Source organism: Marmota marmota, unplaced genomic scaffold, assembly GCF_001458135.2.
Source record: "Marmota marmota marmota unplaced genomic scaffold, marMar, whole genome shotgun sequence".
NCBI lineage: Eukaryota > Metazoa > Chordata > Mammalia > Rodentia > Sciuridae > Marmota > Marmota marmota.
This window is the reverse complement of record NW_026000079.1, coordinates 4,397,331-4,410,714: the sequence shown is the minus strand read 5'-3', so window position 1 is coordinate 4,410,714 and position 13,384 is coordinate 4,397,331. Positions and strand designations below refer to the sequence as shown.

The 13,384-nt window shown below is 48.8% G+C and overlaps 1 protein-coding gene and 1 long non-coding RNA gene across 2 annotated transcripts; one reads left to right on the top strand and one right to left on the bottom strand.

The window, feature by feature from the left end:
* Nucleotides 1–4,685: 4,685 nt before the first annotated feature.
* Nucleotides 4,686–9,291, bottom strand: LOC125620271. The gene is made up of 3 exons (XR_007351886.1): nt 9,170–9,291; nt 7,746–7,943; nt 4,686–4,730 (listed from the first exon to the last, which is right to left on the bottom strand). It is a non-coding gene; the product is annotated as an uncharacterized LOC125620271 (long non-coding RNA).
* LOC125620270 (cell division protein ZipA-like) lies at nt 7,479–9,257 on the top strand. The gene is made up of 2 exons (XM_048814830.1): nt 7,479–7,604; nt 8,814–9,257. The coding sequence occupies exons 1-2, from the start codon at nt 7,530–7,532 to the stop codon at nt 9,255–9,257; spliced, it is 519 nt and encodes a 172-aa protein (XP_048670787.1). The 5' UTR covers nt 7,479–7,529.
* Nucleotides 9,292–13,384: the final 4,093 nt, after the last annotated feature.

The window sequence follows — 13,384 nt, the reverse complement described above, 5'->3', positions numbered from 1 at the left end:
TTTTTGGAGGAGACTCATCAAGATGTTTTTTCCTAAGAGAATCGGAGTGGAGCAGTGCCAAATGACCACTCTTCTGACCAGATGACAACTGCCCTGCACCTTGAGTGACAAGAAATAGGCCAGCAAAGGGCCAGCAGACACAGTGGGAGACTTTGGGCTCACCAACCCCACTCCTCAAGTTCTTTGCACTTAGAATCCTGGAGGGTTCCTCAGAAAACTGAGTGTCTGTGTTCCATGGAAGGGAAAACAGTCCTAGCAAAAGGGGGACCCACCACAACCACCCAGTGGGGAGAGACCTCAGAGAATCTGGCAGCTTGTCTGTGTTTGAATTATTCCTCCGACTTCTCATCCAGCGGCCCGCGAGGGGCAGGTGGGCTGTCAGGGACTCTCAGCACAGGAATGAGTGGATCGTCACAGTGAGGAAAGCAGGCTGTCCGCCAGGAACTGAACCAGGTGCTCATTGACGGGACAGAAAGCCCGAACCAGGGAGAGGCGAAGCCGGAGAGGCGGAGGGCCACGTCACACCAAGAGAAGACTTCATCCTGTGGTAGGAGGAACTGAGGGGACTTTGAGAGAATCTATGAAGGAGAATGACACGGGCTCATTTACATTTAAAATTTCTATTTTGCCATGATTTCAGACTTACAGAATTTGGAGAATAGTACAAATAATTTCGCCCAGATTCCCCCTTGTCTCTATCTCGCGTGTGTGATCTCTCCCCTCTTCCCCCTCCTTCCTCTCCCAGGTGCCCCTTGACTTACAGGGGGGTCACATCTGAATAAACGCATCATAAGTTGACAATATCATTAAGTCCTAAATGCCTCTAATACACCGAAGCTGCTGAACATGGTGGCTTATCTACCTTACCCATGCTCAAAACACTCACATTAGCCTACATTTGGGCAAAATCATCTAAGATAAAGCCTATTTTATAACAACAGTGTTGAATATCTCCTGTAACTTACTGTATACAGTTCTGAAAGTAAAAAGCAGAATGGTTGTGTGGGTGTTCAAAGTGTAGTTTTTAGTGAATACGTATTGTACTCACACCATGATTAAGCAGAAAATTGCAAGTTGAGTCACTATAAGTTAGAGACAAGTTCAGTCTGTACATACATTTATATATGGATATACATAAACTTATATGATAGAGATAGATACAGACTTATACTCTGTTTTCTTTTTTCCTGAAAGCTTTGAGAATAAACCACAGAGAAGATGCCACTTGGTCCCTGAATACTTCACTATCTACTCTCTAAAAACAAGAAATCTACTAGTTGCCTTTTAATATCGTCACTGTATAGAAGACAGTTTGCAGCGAGAGAGGTTTCAAACAGGGCGGTAGGTAAGAAGATCTCATCACCCATAAAGGGTAGAGCTGATGGGGGCTGGACCAGGGCAGGCTCCCATCACCTCTCTAGGTGATAGACCAGGGCACCTTGGTAAATGGATGTAGTTAGAGGTGATGTCGTTAGAGCGCTGCTGGCTAGGCTCCCGATTGGGTGGCAGGCAGTTCCCTGATGTGGGGAGTGACAGCGAGGGAGGGATGGCAGAGTTCCATTCTGGACACGTTGAGACTGATGAGCCTTGATATTTCCAAGTAGAATTTTTTTAAATGCATTTTTTTCTCTGACAATTTATGTATTCTCACAGGGCACACTGTATGCATTCATGATCAAAACATCACATTACACTCCTGATGGAGGGATCGAGGAAGCCTCTGGCTATACCGTGGATCTGAACCACAAGGTAGAAGCCTGGCCTAGAGATGAAGAAATGCAAGTCATCGGGATAAAGGTGGTAATTAGAGCCACGGAGTGAATGAGATCACCACCGGAGAGCGGGAGCCCAGGCAGGTCCCTGCACAACCCTAACATTTCAGAGAACACAGCTAAACCTTAGTCCCCTGGGGCACCAGGGTATCCCAGGAATCCCCTGTCTTGCTGATGAAGCCACCAGGTGCAGATGTGGAAAGCCCTGGTGGCTGAGGAGCCAGCTGGGGGCCTTGGAGGTGAACCTAAGGAGCAGGAAGAAGAGAGGTGGTGTAAAAGCCTTCCTGCCCGCTGATCCGAGAGGCTGGGTAAAGTCGGGAGATGAGCTTCTGTCTCAGTGAGGTCATGGTGCAGGCCACAGCGTGTCTCCCAAGGGCAGGGGCAAGCAGATCTCTGCAGCACGTCCTGGAGAGCCTGAGAGATGGGGGGGGCGGGGTCCCACAACAGGTCTGCTCCTGCCGCCTTGGCAAGGCCTGGCTCTGAGGTGGGGGGCGGGGAATTCCTGCCAAGATTTTAACATCAGTCAAATTCTCATTTGTTTGCTCACTTGATTTGTTGGTTGGTTTAGTTTGGTTAGTTTGTGGTTAGGCACCCAGAGTTCAAGCCCCTCCTTGGCATTTGACCGGATGTGACCTCCTTATCTTATGCACCTTTTCCCTGTTTGCTGATGATAGGACTTGATGGACCACACAAGCAATTCCCTGGCTTTTAGAATTCATTAAACCTAATTTTTAAAAATGCAAACAGCGAAGAGGGCCAACCTTTTGTTTTGCGTTTAAAATCATCATCATTCCACAAAATAAAGGTGATTTGGAAATAATGATGGAAAGAGAATAGTCTCAAAAAATAAATGACCAAAAAACAAAAGACCCTCCAGTGAAATAAAAATCACCAACCTTACACCAAACTCTCTTAAAGAGAGAACTTTTTTTTCCTTGTCTCTGCAACTTGTGGAGAATGTCATCAAGTGTTGTCACAGTCCTGGTCCGAGAGTTGGGACTTGTTGTCTGGTTGCTGGGAGGGACCTGGCTCTGGCCCCTGTCATCAGAACACTTTCTGATCCTGCGCATTCTTACTCCAAGGTCATCCTTAGACGTGTCTTTCCTTCCCACTTCTATTGCCACCTTGTCATTTCTTTGTCCCCTTGACTCCCTGACTCCACCTTACCCAGTGTCACCCTGCCTCAGTGTGCACCCTGCCCAGAGCCCTTGCAGTCTTGTCCCTGTGGGGTGGGGGTGGGGGGCCATTCCATATCCACCTGGAAAAGCCTTTAGGGATGATCATGTTTCACAGAAGAGAAACCCAGAGTCTCAGAGGGGAAGCAACTACACCAAAGGACACAGTAGTTATTGGCCGAGCTAGAAGCATCCCTGGCCCTTCGTAACACACACCCACGCCTTTCCACCCCCCTATGCTAATCAATATGTTTTTAAAAATATTTGTTGTATTACAAAGAGTCACTTCTGCGTTGCTTATAGAGCCAGGACCCAGGCTCCCGCCCAGCAGTTCAGCTCTCCTGGCTAGTCTGGAGTTGAAGGCTTTCCAAGGTCTGGTCCCTTGTTCGCTGCCCACCGGTCATCACCACGATCATGCACAACTGTCCCATTGGCCTCTCTTTCCCCCGACACACAAAGCGTCTTCCCACCTTCCGGGGCCTGTCTCAGCCCCTCTCTTGGATGCTCCCATTCTCTCCACAAAAGTTAATTAAAAGTTAATCAAGCTCCAGTTCGGAGCCTGGACTTTGGTTGAAGCCAGCGTTTCTGCTCCTGAGGCGCCCACAGCCCACAGCACAGGAGCGTCTCCTGGCTTCCTGGTGCTTTGGTGTTGACGCCAGCCACATCCCACAGGAAGGCTTCTTCTCTGAGCTCCGGGACACCCTCCTTCCGGGTCATTCCTCGGTCCTGACTCATGACGTTACCCCTGAGCTACAGCTCTGCTGTCATGTTGAGCTGGACTTGTCTCCTGCGTTCATAAGCTCCTTGAGGGCAGGCCTGTGTGTCCCACAGTTCCTGGTCCCTGCAGTATGTGGCACGTGGTCGGCTTCCTGTACCTTAGCGGACTAACTGGGCCCTTGCTAAGCTCAGCTCTTTCCCCTCTGCCCAGCTAGACCCAGGCTCTTCTTAGGCTGGATGTGCTGCGGGAGCTGAGAGCTGGAATCAAGCCTGTCTATGGGCAAGTCATACACACTCCAGGAAGTAAGAGCCTCCACCCACTTCTCCCTGCAGATCACACCTCTCTTCCCATGACTTCACTCCACCCTGTTCATGTTCACGAGAGTGAAATAAGGAAACCCCAAAGGAAGAAAAATGTTGTCAAACGCCATATTGGATCTTAGCCCTGTGGGAGGTACACAGACACAGGGAGTCATCGCCAGGCACATGGACCTAGGGAATCTAGGTGTCTTTGGGGAATTGGTGGAAGATACCACCTTTAATTCCATCAACTTCATTCAGTGTCAGCCTTGTGCCCCCATAAACACTTGAGCCAGAATGTGGGAAAGAGCCAGGTGTGAATGTATGAGTGTGCGTGTGTGAGTGTGTGTGCGTGTGTGTACGAAAGACAGAGGACTTACAAAGATGAATGAGTGATGGTAATGAAGACGAGTGGACAATACCATTTGAAAGCCTAAGATACACGTTTGGTCTTCTTTGTGACTTCTAAAGTCCTTGCCCATTCATCCTCTGTTTTCTGTTGGTAGAAACTGAAAGAATTCCCCACGCAAAGACACTTCGCCGGGAGAATTCCAATTTTATTGCAAAAAGCAGTGTGCTTATATAGAACTAAGGGGAGATGGTAGGGCTTAGATAAATGGCAGGCAACCCGTTTATTGGCAAGTTCTTCCAGATATCAGCTCCGGAGCCCAGGAATTAGTTCTCATTGGGGCTAAGATTCCCTGCCAGCGAGATTTGAAATTGTCGCTGGCGGGAGAGTTCACACGGGCGGGAACTTTTCGTGCCACTGCAGAAAAGAAGAAGGTAGGAAGAAGAGGTCCTTAGGCGCCATGTTGGGGTTTTTTCTCTGGGGTATGGCTGCCGTTTATACTTTTCCCAACAGAAACCATAGTGCATCATACGTTCTGGAGGTAGCTGAGTCCACCACAAAAGCCTGTTCTGGGTTGTGACAGGATTCAACCCCAAACCTCACACCTAGGTGGATGTTCACACTTTCTCCCACCACGCAAGCAGCACTCCAGAGACACTGGGCCTGACTGACTTGGCTAATCCAAGAGAGATGATTGAAAAATGTCACAGGAGTTGGGAGTGGGAAGCTAAGGGGACCCAAGGCAGTTTTACTCCCCCTGCCCACTGACACAGGCCCAGTTAACTCAGGAAGACCTGCCTAATGGGCTCCCTCTGCTCCGTTACCTTGGAAACCACAAAGACCTGGACATCCTTGCCCCCTTGGGTCCCCAGCCAGACATGGGGTATAAGGGATGAACAAGTGGCCCTCCCAGTGCAACTACCCCTAGAGCCTCTCCTCTCTGTAACAGAGTAATAAGGAGCTGAGTCGGATCCCTTCCTAAGACTGTTAGGGGTACTTCCATCTGAGTAACGCCAGGTTGGAGGGACTCTCTTCCTGAGAAGACCTGGATTCCTCTGGTTTCTCTTGAGTTCCTGGGTCAAGCATAGCCTGAGGTCCCACATTTAAGGGAGAGACACTGGTATTCCAGCCTGAGTCTTCCAGGGTTGAAAAGTGACTTCCCACGATCTCAGGAAATGCTAAGGCTTTCAGTGCAGCCACAACTAAATTCTACATTTGGAATTAAAAGTGTTTCATCTTTCCATTTCTGTCAAGGTCTTTTTTCCGCCCTAATGTATTTTTGTTTGTTTATTTCATTTAACTGCAGAATTCGTGTTGTACAAATGGTGTTTTTACACGTATACCCATTGTATGATGACTTAATCAAGCCATTTAACATGCATTGTCTCACATGTGTTAAATAAAAGTTATAGGAGGCAGAGTCTCCTTGTGGTGAAGTTCCTCATCAGCACGTCGAAACGGAAGCATTTACTTGACCTTCTAAAAATAAGGAGAGAGAGACAGAGAGAGAGAGAGAGAGAGAGAGAGAATAAATTCCCAGGCAAGCCAATTTTAGTTGGCATGATAAGGACATCTCCTCTGCTTTAGCTTTTACAAGAAAAGGAACTTTGAAATGACCAACCTATTTTTTCTCTGTTTCTGCTTTCCTCAGTCCTTTTTCTGTCTTTAAAACCAAACTGCCTAGCCGGTCAGAACACTCAGACTATCCTATTCTCTGAGGCATTGCCAGATTCTAGAATTGCAAATAAAATCCAGCTAAGGTCTTTCAACTTGTTCTAATTTTTCCCTTTGATATATACTTTTTATTTTCATATGGTGAGAAGACTTAAAGATCTACTCCATTAGCAACTTGATGCTGTGATTAAGTACAGTCACCATGATTTATGGCGGATCTCTTGAATTCATTCCTCCTAACTCTTCTAGCCAAGATCTTGTGACACTGGGTGGCAAGTACCTCTCCTGCCTTCAAGTTTTTGCAACTCCCTAGTTCATACTTCTAAGATCATGTCTTGCCCTGGTGTCCAGAGCCCAGCTCCACAGTACTCCCAACAACTGTTGAATGTTCATTTTGTGCCCAACACTTGCACATATTTTAAATTGTTCGTTTTAATCCTTATTACCGAAATGCAGGATGGTGCTATTATCCTCATTAACAAGGGAGGAAGCAGAGCTCAAAACCATTAAGTGCCCAAAGTCACCCAACTGGTAAAAGGCACATCCCCAATAGCACGAGTCCATCCTTGAATCGGGGAATATTCAAGTCTGTCCCCTGTGGCACCCTCCTTGTCCCAGGATTGCTAACAGAGTGGGGAAGATGCAAGAGGACTAGGGCCCTTGGAACTCAGAATCCAGGACCCAGCCAAGGAGTCTTCCATGAGCTCATTCTAAAGCAATGCTCCTTAGCTCCTACCCGCTCCACCTTATGATAATCATTTCCCTGGGAAGCCTGAAGTCTGAGTGACTTATACATATGCAGAGAGATAGAGAGATAAGTACTGTCTACTGTAGCCACCCAGGTTTCCTAATGGGGCCTTAATGGTTTTCCCAACAGCAAGCAGAACAGAGGGCTGCACCCCTGTAATTGCTAAAAAGAACAAATACAAAAAAAATTAAAATAAAAGGAGTTCTTCAGTGAAAACCAAGACATTAATGGCAAAAATAAAAATAAATATAAAAGAAAAAAATCCAAAGCTTCGTTTTAGCTTTATCTGCCCAGCCGTGCAAGCTCAATGAAGCTCTGAGCCCATATTAAGTCAAAGTCTTAACTTTGCTGAGTTTAGTGGGATCCCGAGAGCCATTCACCTCCTTCGCCATTTCTCTTAAGACAATGTTACCTGCACAGCCGGCCCGGGCCACCCTCTGCCCTCTTCCACCCAGAACTTCCCGGAACAACTGCTCTCACACCCCCCACACCCAGCACTGTCCTGAATGCTTGCTCCGGACCATCCCAGATGCCAAGGTTCTAAGTCAAAAGTCACGAGTGGGTTTAGACGTCCAAGGCGGCCAGCCCTCATGCAAGGATGGGGAGGTGGGGCCAGGGCAAGGCGAGGGTGCTGTCATCCGGGAGCCCCGCCATGTCACCAGGGAGGCTGCTGGCCCTGTGGGTGTGAGTAAAGCTTGAAATTTGAGGAAGGACACGTGGATCCTATTGTGATTAGGAACTAATTAGGACACCCCAATCCTAGGCCACCTCATGACCTTGGGCAGGGATGTGAGATGTATAAAAGGCGGACAGTCTCGGAGCACCCCAAACCCCTGGCATCTCCACGCCACAGTCGCTGCTCAGCTCAGGTAAGTGTGGCGAGGAAGCACCTTCTTAGCAGGCTCACTTCACCTGGGTCCCAACCCCTGATGGGGAGCCGGACCCGACCGTAGCGCTGGGTGGTTGGTTGGAAAGAAAAGCCTTCATTGGGACACCTGTCTGTCCCTTACCATTTGGGTCCTGTGAATTGTCCAGATGGGGGTGTGGGAGGCGGGGCTGAGACAGGAGAGGGGCTTCTCCAAGAGGGACAGGGAGCCAGCCGAGCGCCTGCTGCGTGGTGGGTACGTTGATTCTCTGCAGCGCTGAGAGGGAGTTGGTAGAAGGAGAGGGGAGCACCCGCCTCGCAGAGCGCCACTGGCAAGGTTGCCCTTTCAGAGAAGAGAGTGGCGTTTAGGGAGGAGGGAAGCAGGTCGGCTCAGGAGATCCCAGAGCAGAGAAGCAGGGGCAGATGACCCTGCTCTGGGAATCAGGACACCACTGTTCCCCTCTCCCGTGCGGAGTGGCTGTGCACCTCTGCCTCCCTCTCTGTGGCTTGCTTTCCTCAACTCCAATCCAGAGTCAAACTCAAAGGTCCGTTCATCGACCTCTGGATCCCTGTTCTAATCATTTCCTTGGACTGTGGTAAAGATGCTGCTTTTTAAACTTTTGTAAATTTGTTTCCTAAATTGAAACGATTTTGGTATTCATTTGGGGCAAGGTCCTGTGTGTGTAGTGTGTGTGTGTGTGTGTGTGTGTGTGTGTGTGTGAGAGAGAGAGAGAGAGAGAGAGAGAGAGAGAGAGAGAGACCTATGTGTGAATGCATGCTTGTATGGCTCATGGCAAACCTAAGAATGTTGACTGTGGAAAAGTAAGTAACTTGCTTAAAGTGACACAGTTCTTAGTGGTTTGGGCAGGACTGAGACCAGGCAATTCTGTTCCAGAAGCCACAGTTTCTACCCTAACAACTGTTTGCTCTGTTTTTCTCTCCATCTTTCCTCCTTATCCTTTTTTTTCCTCTACATTTTTCTTTCTCTTCTTCCACTTTTTCTCCATTTCCTTCCTTCCTTGTTTATGCATCTCAAAAGGAGTAGATATGGCTTATGAATATTTAGCTCAATTTTAAACGTGCACACACACACAAACACACACACACACACACCTTGAATTTGTGAAGCTGTCAGGTCAAAGTAAAAGCACGTAAATGAGACAGGATCTCTCTATGACTCAATGTTCCTCACTTTTGTGTCTTTCTCCTCCAGCTGCAAGTCCAGCCCAGAATGTCTCAGCAGAAGCAAAAGCAGTGTGCTCCCCCACAGCAGTGTGCTCCCCCACAGCAGTGTGCTCCCCCACCCCAGCAGTGCTGCCCCCCACCCCAGCAGTGCTGCCCCCCACCCCCAGCAGTGCTGCCCCCCCACCCCAGCAGTCGAAACAGCCTTGCCAGCCTCCACCCAAGTGCCAGCAGAAGTGCCCACCCCCTCAGCAGTGCCAGAAGTCCAAGCAGAAGTAAGCTCCTGGCCTGCGACCAGAGGCAAGTCCCCAGGGAAACAGAGCATGAAGTACCCGGGGTCGGCGTCGCACCCCTCTTTCCTCGTCGGTCAAGAGTGGACCCACTCACCCCTGCTTCTGGACGCAGCCACCCTTCCCACCTGGGGCCATGGCAGCACCGGGATGGTGCCTCCTGGGTCTGTACCTCTCCTTCATGAGCAGCTGCACTCCCATCTCAGACCAGGACCTGGCTCTAAGCTGTCTAATCATCTTTGCTGACATGTGTCTGCATCACCCTGCTGGAAACGTGGGCGGCACGCCCAGAACCCTTTCCCATCACCCTTCCCAAACAATTAAAATAGAATTCCTCTGGCTCTCAGTGTCTGTCTGACGATTCTGTTGTTTGGAAATGTTACATTCCTCAGGTTTCTTTTTGTCCCTCTTCCAACCCGGAGGCCCAGTGCATGGGGAAGAAGAGGCATGGGGAGGTGGACTTTTAAGGTGCTGGGGTATTTACAAGGGCCTTTCCAGGGTAAGGGGTGGAGGTGGGGCTTCTGCAACACAGACACACACCACATCCATCACATGGAGTCATGGAGTGCAGTGCCCACGAGAATGTGTGCAAGGAAAAGCCACCCTCCTGAGCCCAGAAAGAGTAAGGGAACCCACCAATAAATTCTGACTCAGACAACACACTCCAAGGGCTGATGGGTCAAAGGGAGTTGGAGACAGGGCCTCAAAAATTCTCCCATAAGGGAAATAAAGGCCAAAGTGTCTTCAAGCTAACCTAATGTGTAGGATATCACCTACGCAAACCTTCTACACCCAACACACATGTATGCATCAGGTAATTTTTGGTCAGGGTCCCAGTTCTTATTATTTCTCCAGTTGGGTGTTCTCTGGAACTATGTCTTCCCCCACTGTCCTCCTATTTTCAATTCTCTGAATTCCCGAGTGATCAAGAAATAAGCCAAACCCACAGATAATCCAAACTTTTAATTTCTATTGCTTCATTTATCCACCCCCATCCCACTCCACCAGATCTCTCTCTTACAAAATAGTCCACAAACGGAGGCATTTGGATCTCAACCTTTATCTGCCTCCCTTTCATGCCTCCAGGTGGGCTCCAAGAGAATCACTGGAAACCAACAGACATACCCAAAAGAAGCAAGAGAAGACACTAATATAAACTAAAAGTCTGGCTTATCCCCAACACATATCACAGACTCTGGAGAATTCAAAGTTAACTAAGACCAAATTTTTCAGCATGGCCTCCCTGAGTAGCTGGGCTCTTTTCTTCATCATGGCTTCATCTCCCCTCCATCCATCCATCCACCCACCATCCATCCATCCATCTACCCCCCATCCATCCACCCACCATTCATCCACCCACTCACCCATCCATCCATTCAGCCACCATCCATCTCTCCACCCACCCATCCATCCACCCACCATTCATCCATCCACCATTCATTCATTCACAATTAATTCATTCACCATCCATCCATCCACCCACCATTTATCCATCCAACATCCATCCAACATCCACTCACCATCCATCCATCCATCCACCCACCATCCATCCATCCATCTACCCACCATGCATCCATCCATCTACCCACCATGCATCCATCCATCCACCCACCATCCATCCATCCACCCACCATCCATCCACCCACCATCCATCATGCATCAATACACTGCCCTTCCATTTGCTCAGACTGCAGTGAACATCATGAAGATACAGAAGCAGCTCAGACTTCCACACTTCTCAGCTTAACAATCCCCATAAAGACCAAGCTGAGACTCTCCCAGATAAATCAAAACAATTAGACAAAGCGGCATCTAATCAAGGGATGGCTTGAGGTGTACACTCCCTCCCTCATCCATCGGAATTCAGAGGAAACCAAGAGTGAAGGCAATGAGAGTTGCTGAGACGAGAAAAGAGAACTTGACCAGCTCCAGAGTCACAGGACCTACCTCAGAGCTCCAGAAAATATCTGTGCCGTGACAAAAGTGGAATTGAAAGTAGAGGCCGGGAGGGCTTGGCTAGGGAGGACAGCTCTCCAGAACTGGGCATAGCGTGAGCCCGTGCTGTGAGGGCCAAGGCACTCAGGAAGGCCAGTCCTCCTCATCTAAGTCCAGCACAGGGCGGGAGGAGGACACAGCCACTCACACTGGCTGCAGATCCCAGAAATCTGGCGGGACAGCTCCAGTTTTGTGACCTACGTCTCATGAACCTTTCCCCAGAATGTTGCATTTGACAGAAAGTCAGCTCCGACACATAATAAAGCATTGGTAGGTTTTGACTGAATTTGTGGAAGATGAAGTAAACATTTCCCAACACTCAGATATCTTATTCAGCAAAGTCTCCAGCCCTCGGTATTTATTATTTTCCCCAAATTTCTCTCAGGTAGGTTCCTACCCCCTGCTTTATTTTCTTACACTCATGCAGCAGCTTAACACAAGGTTTGATTTTGTCTCTTGGGCTTTATTTATTTTCTCCTCTACTAATTATCATAGTTTGCATGTGTGCACATACACTCCTATGTGAGCAGAGCAAGCAATCATCTAGAAACTTCCTCAGAAGAGAAGAAGACCACAAGCAGTGAGCCCTGCTGATGTGACTTTCCCTCATCATCTATGGGGTTTGGATACCAGAACAACCTTCTTTAGCTATGTGACCTGAAACTTCTAGAAACTTCTAGAACTTCTAGAAACTTCTAGAACTTCTCTAGGTCTCATTCTTCTCATCTGCATGGTAAGAACACCAGTCTCTTGGGGTTGTCAGGGATGGTGGGTGTTTAATGAGACAATATAATAAAGTATCCATTGTAGTGTGCCACGTAGTAAGCACTGACAATTGTTAACTATCGCTTTTATTAGTATTCTCCGAGTCCAGAAGGAGCAGCAAGACTACAGGTAGCCTCCTCCCCACATTGCCATCAACTGGAGGACTTGGGATTTGCCCAGACCTTTAATGAAACAAGAGTAAGAGGGACAGGGCATATTGACGGATGGAGCAAGGACAAATTAAGTAGAGCAGAGGGCCCAAGTGAGTATCCCCAAAGGAAGCAAGATTTGGTCTAGGATGTAAGCACCAATTTGGTGACTGCCCTTGTCTTCCAAAATCTTCCTTTTTGAACCCCTGTTGATGACAAATGTGTCCTCAAGGTGATTCTGGGCAGCTGGCAGCTTTGACCCACAGTGGTCTCCACCTGACAGTTAGTGAAGTCGGCCGTGTTTTTCCTGTGGAAGATTATGCTCCCTGGAGGGCAAGGACCCAGGCCAACAAGAAAGCAAGCAGGCTGAGGGGCAGATGTGGAGGTGCCAAGCACGTGTGCACATCAGCCGTTCAACTCTGACACCTCCCTGTCGTGGTAGGTGCCCTTGTGCCCATGATCAAATAAGGGAAGGTCCTTATTTGATCGTAGTAATAATGTCTTGTCAGCGGTGGAGCTGACCCACACTCAGGGCCCTCTGACCCTCTGACCTGTGTTCTTTGTAGAACAGCAGGTGTTCTTACTGTGCCAGCAGCCCGAGACGCACAGAGCCTCGACCTTCCAGAATGGGAAGGCAAAGCCAGGCATGTTCACACACAGTCACACACTCATGCTGTGTAACACGGATACACCCACGCATGTTCAATACGTACACAGTTCAGTTCACAAGGTTGGTTCTCAGGAGAATGTCTACATTGTTCCATGGACTTTATAGACTGATACTGGGCATTGACAGAAGAAGCTGGAGCAGAGTCCTATGAGCTGGTGTGGAGACTGAGTGGGCAGCCAGGTGGGCAGGGGAGCTGTGGTCATGTGCCTCTTGTTACAGAAGTGTTTTTAACATTGTGACCATGGATTCAGCAACACCTGTGCAGACTGCCTCACACTGGCTGAACATCAGCCCCGCGCATACTCATTGTCGTGTGCACACACACACACTCTTGTTCCACACCCTTCTCAGGCCCCCCATGAGGGCTCAGCACACCTGACAGTCACATGCTGTCCATTACATTCAAACATGTCTTCACACCAACATCTACTGGCAGACACACAAACACCCTCCCAAACAAAGAAATGCCCTGGGAGGCGACATGGATGGTGTGGTACAGAAGAAGATCCACCCTTCCTCTTGGAGTCTGGCAGATTTGAGGTCCAGTCCCCGCTTCCTTGCTTTTGCATGAGGTCACCTTAGCCAGCTCACTCCTGCTTTCTAAGCTATTCAGTGAGACTAACAGCTTGAACTTCAGGGTCTGAACTGAAGCCCAGGCAGTTTCTGACAGGCAGGACCGGCCTACCCTTTCTTCATTCTACACCCACAACTAGGAAAGGTCCGGCCCAGCCCC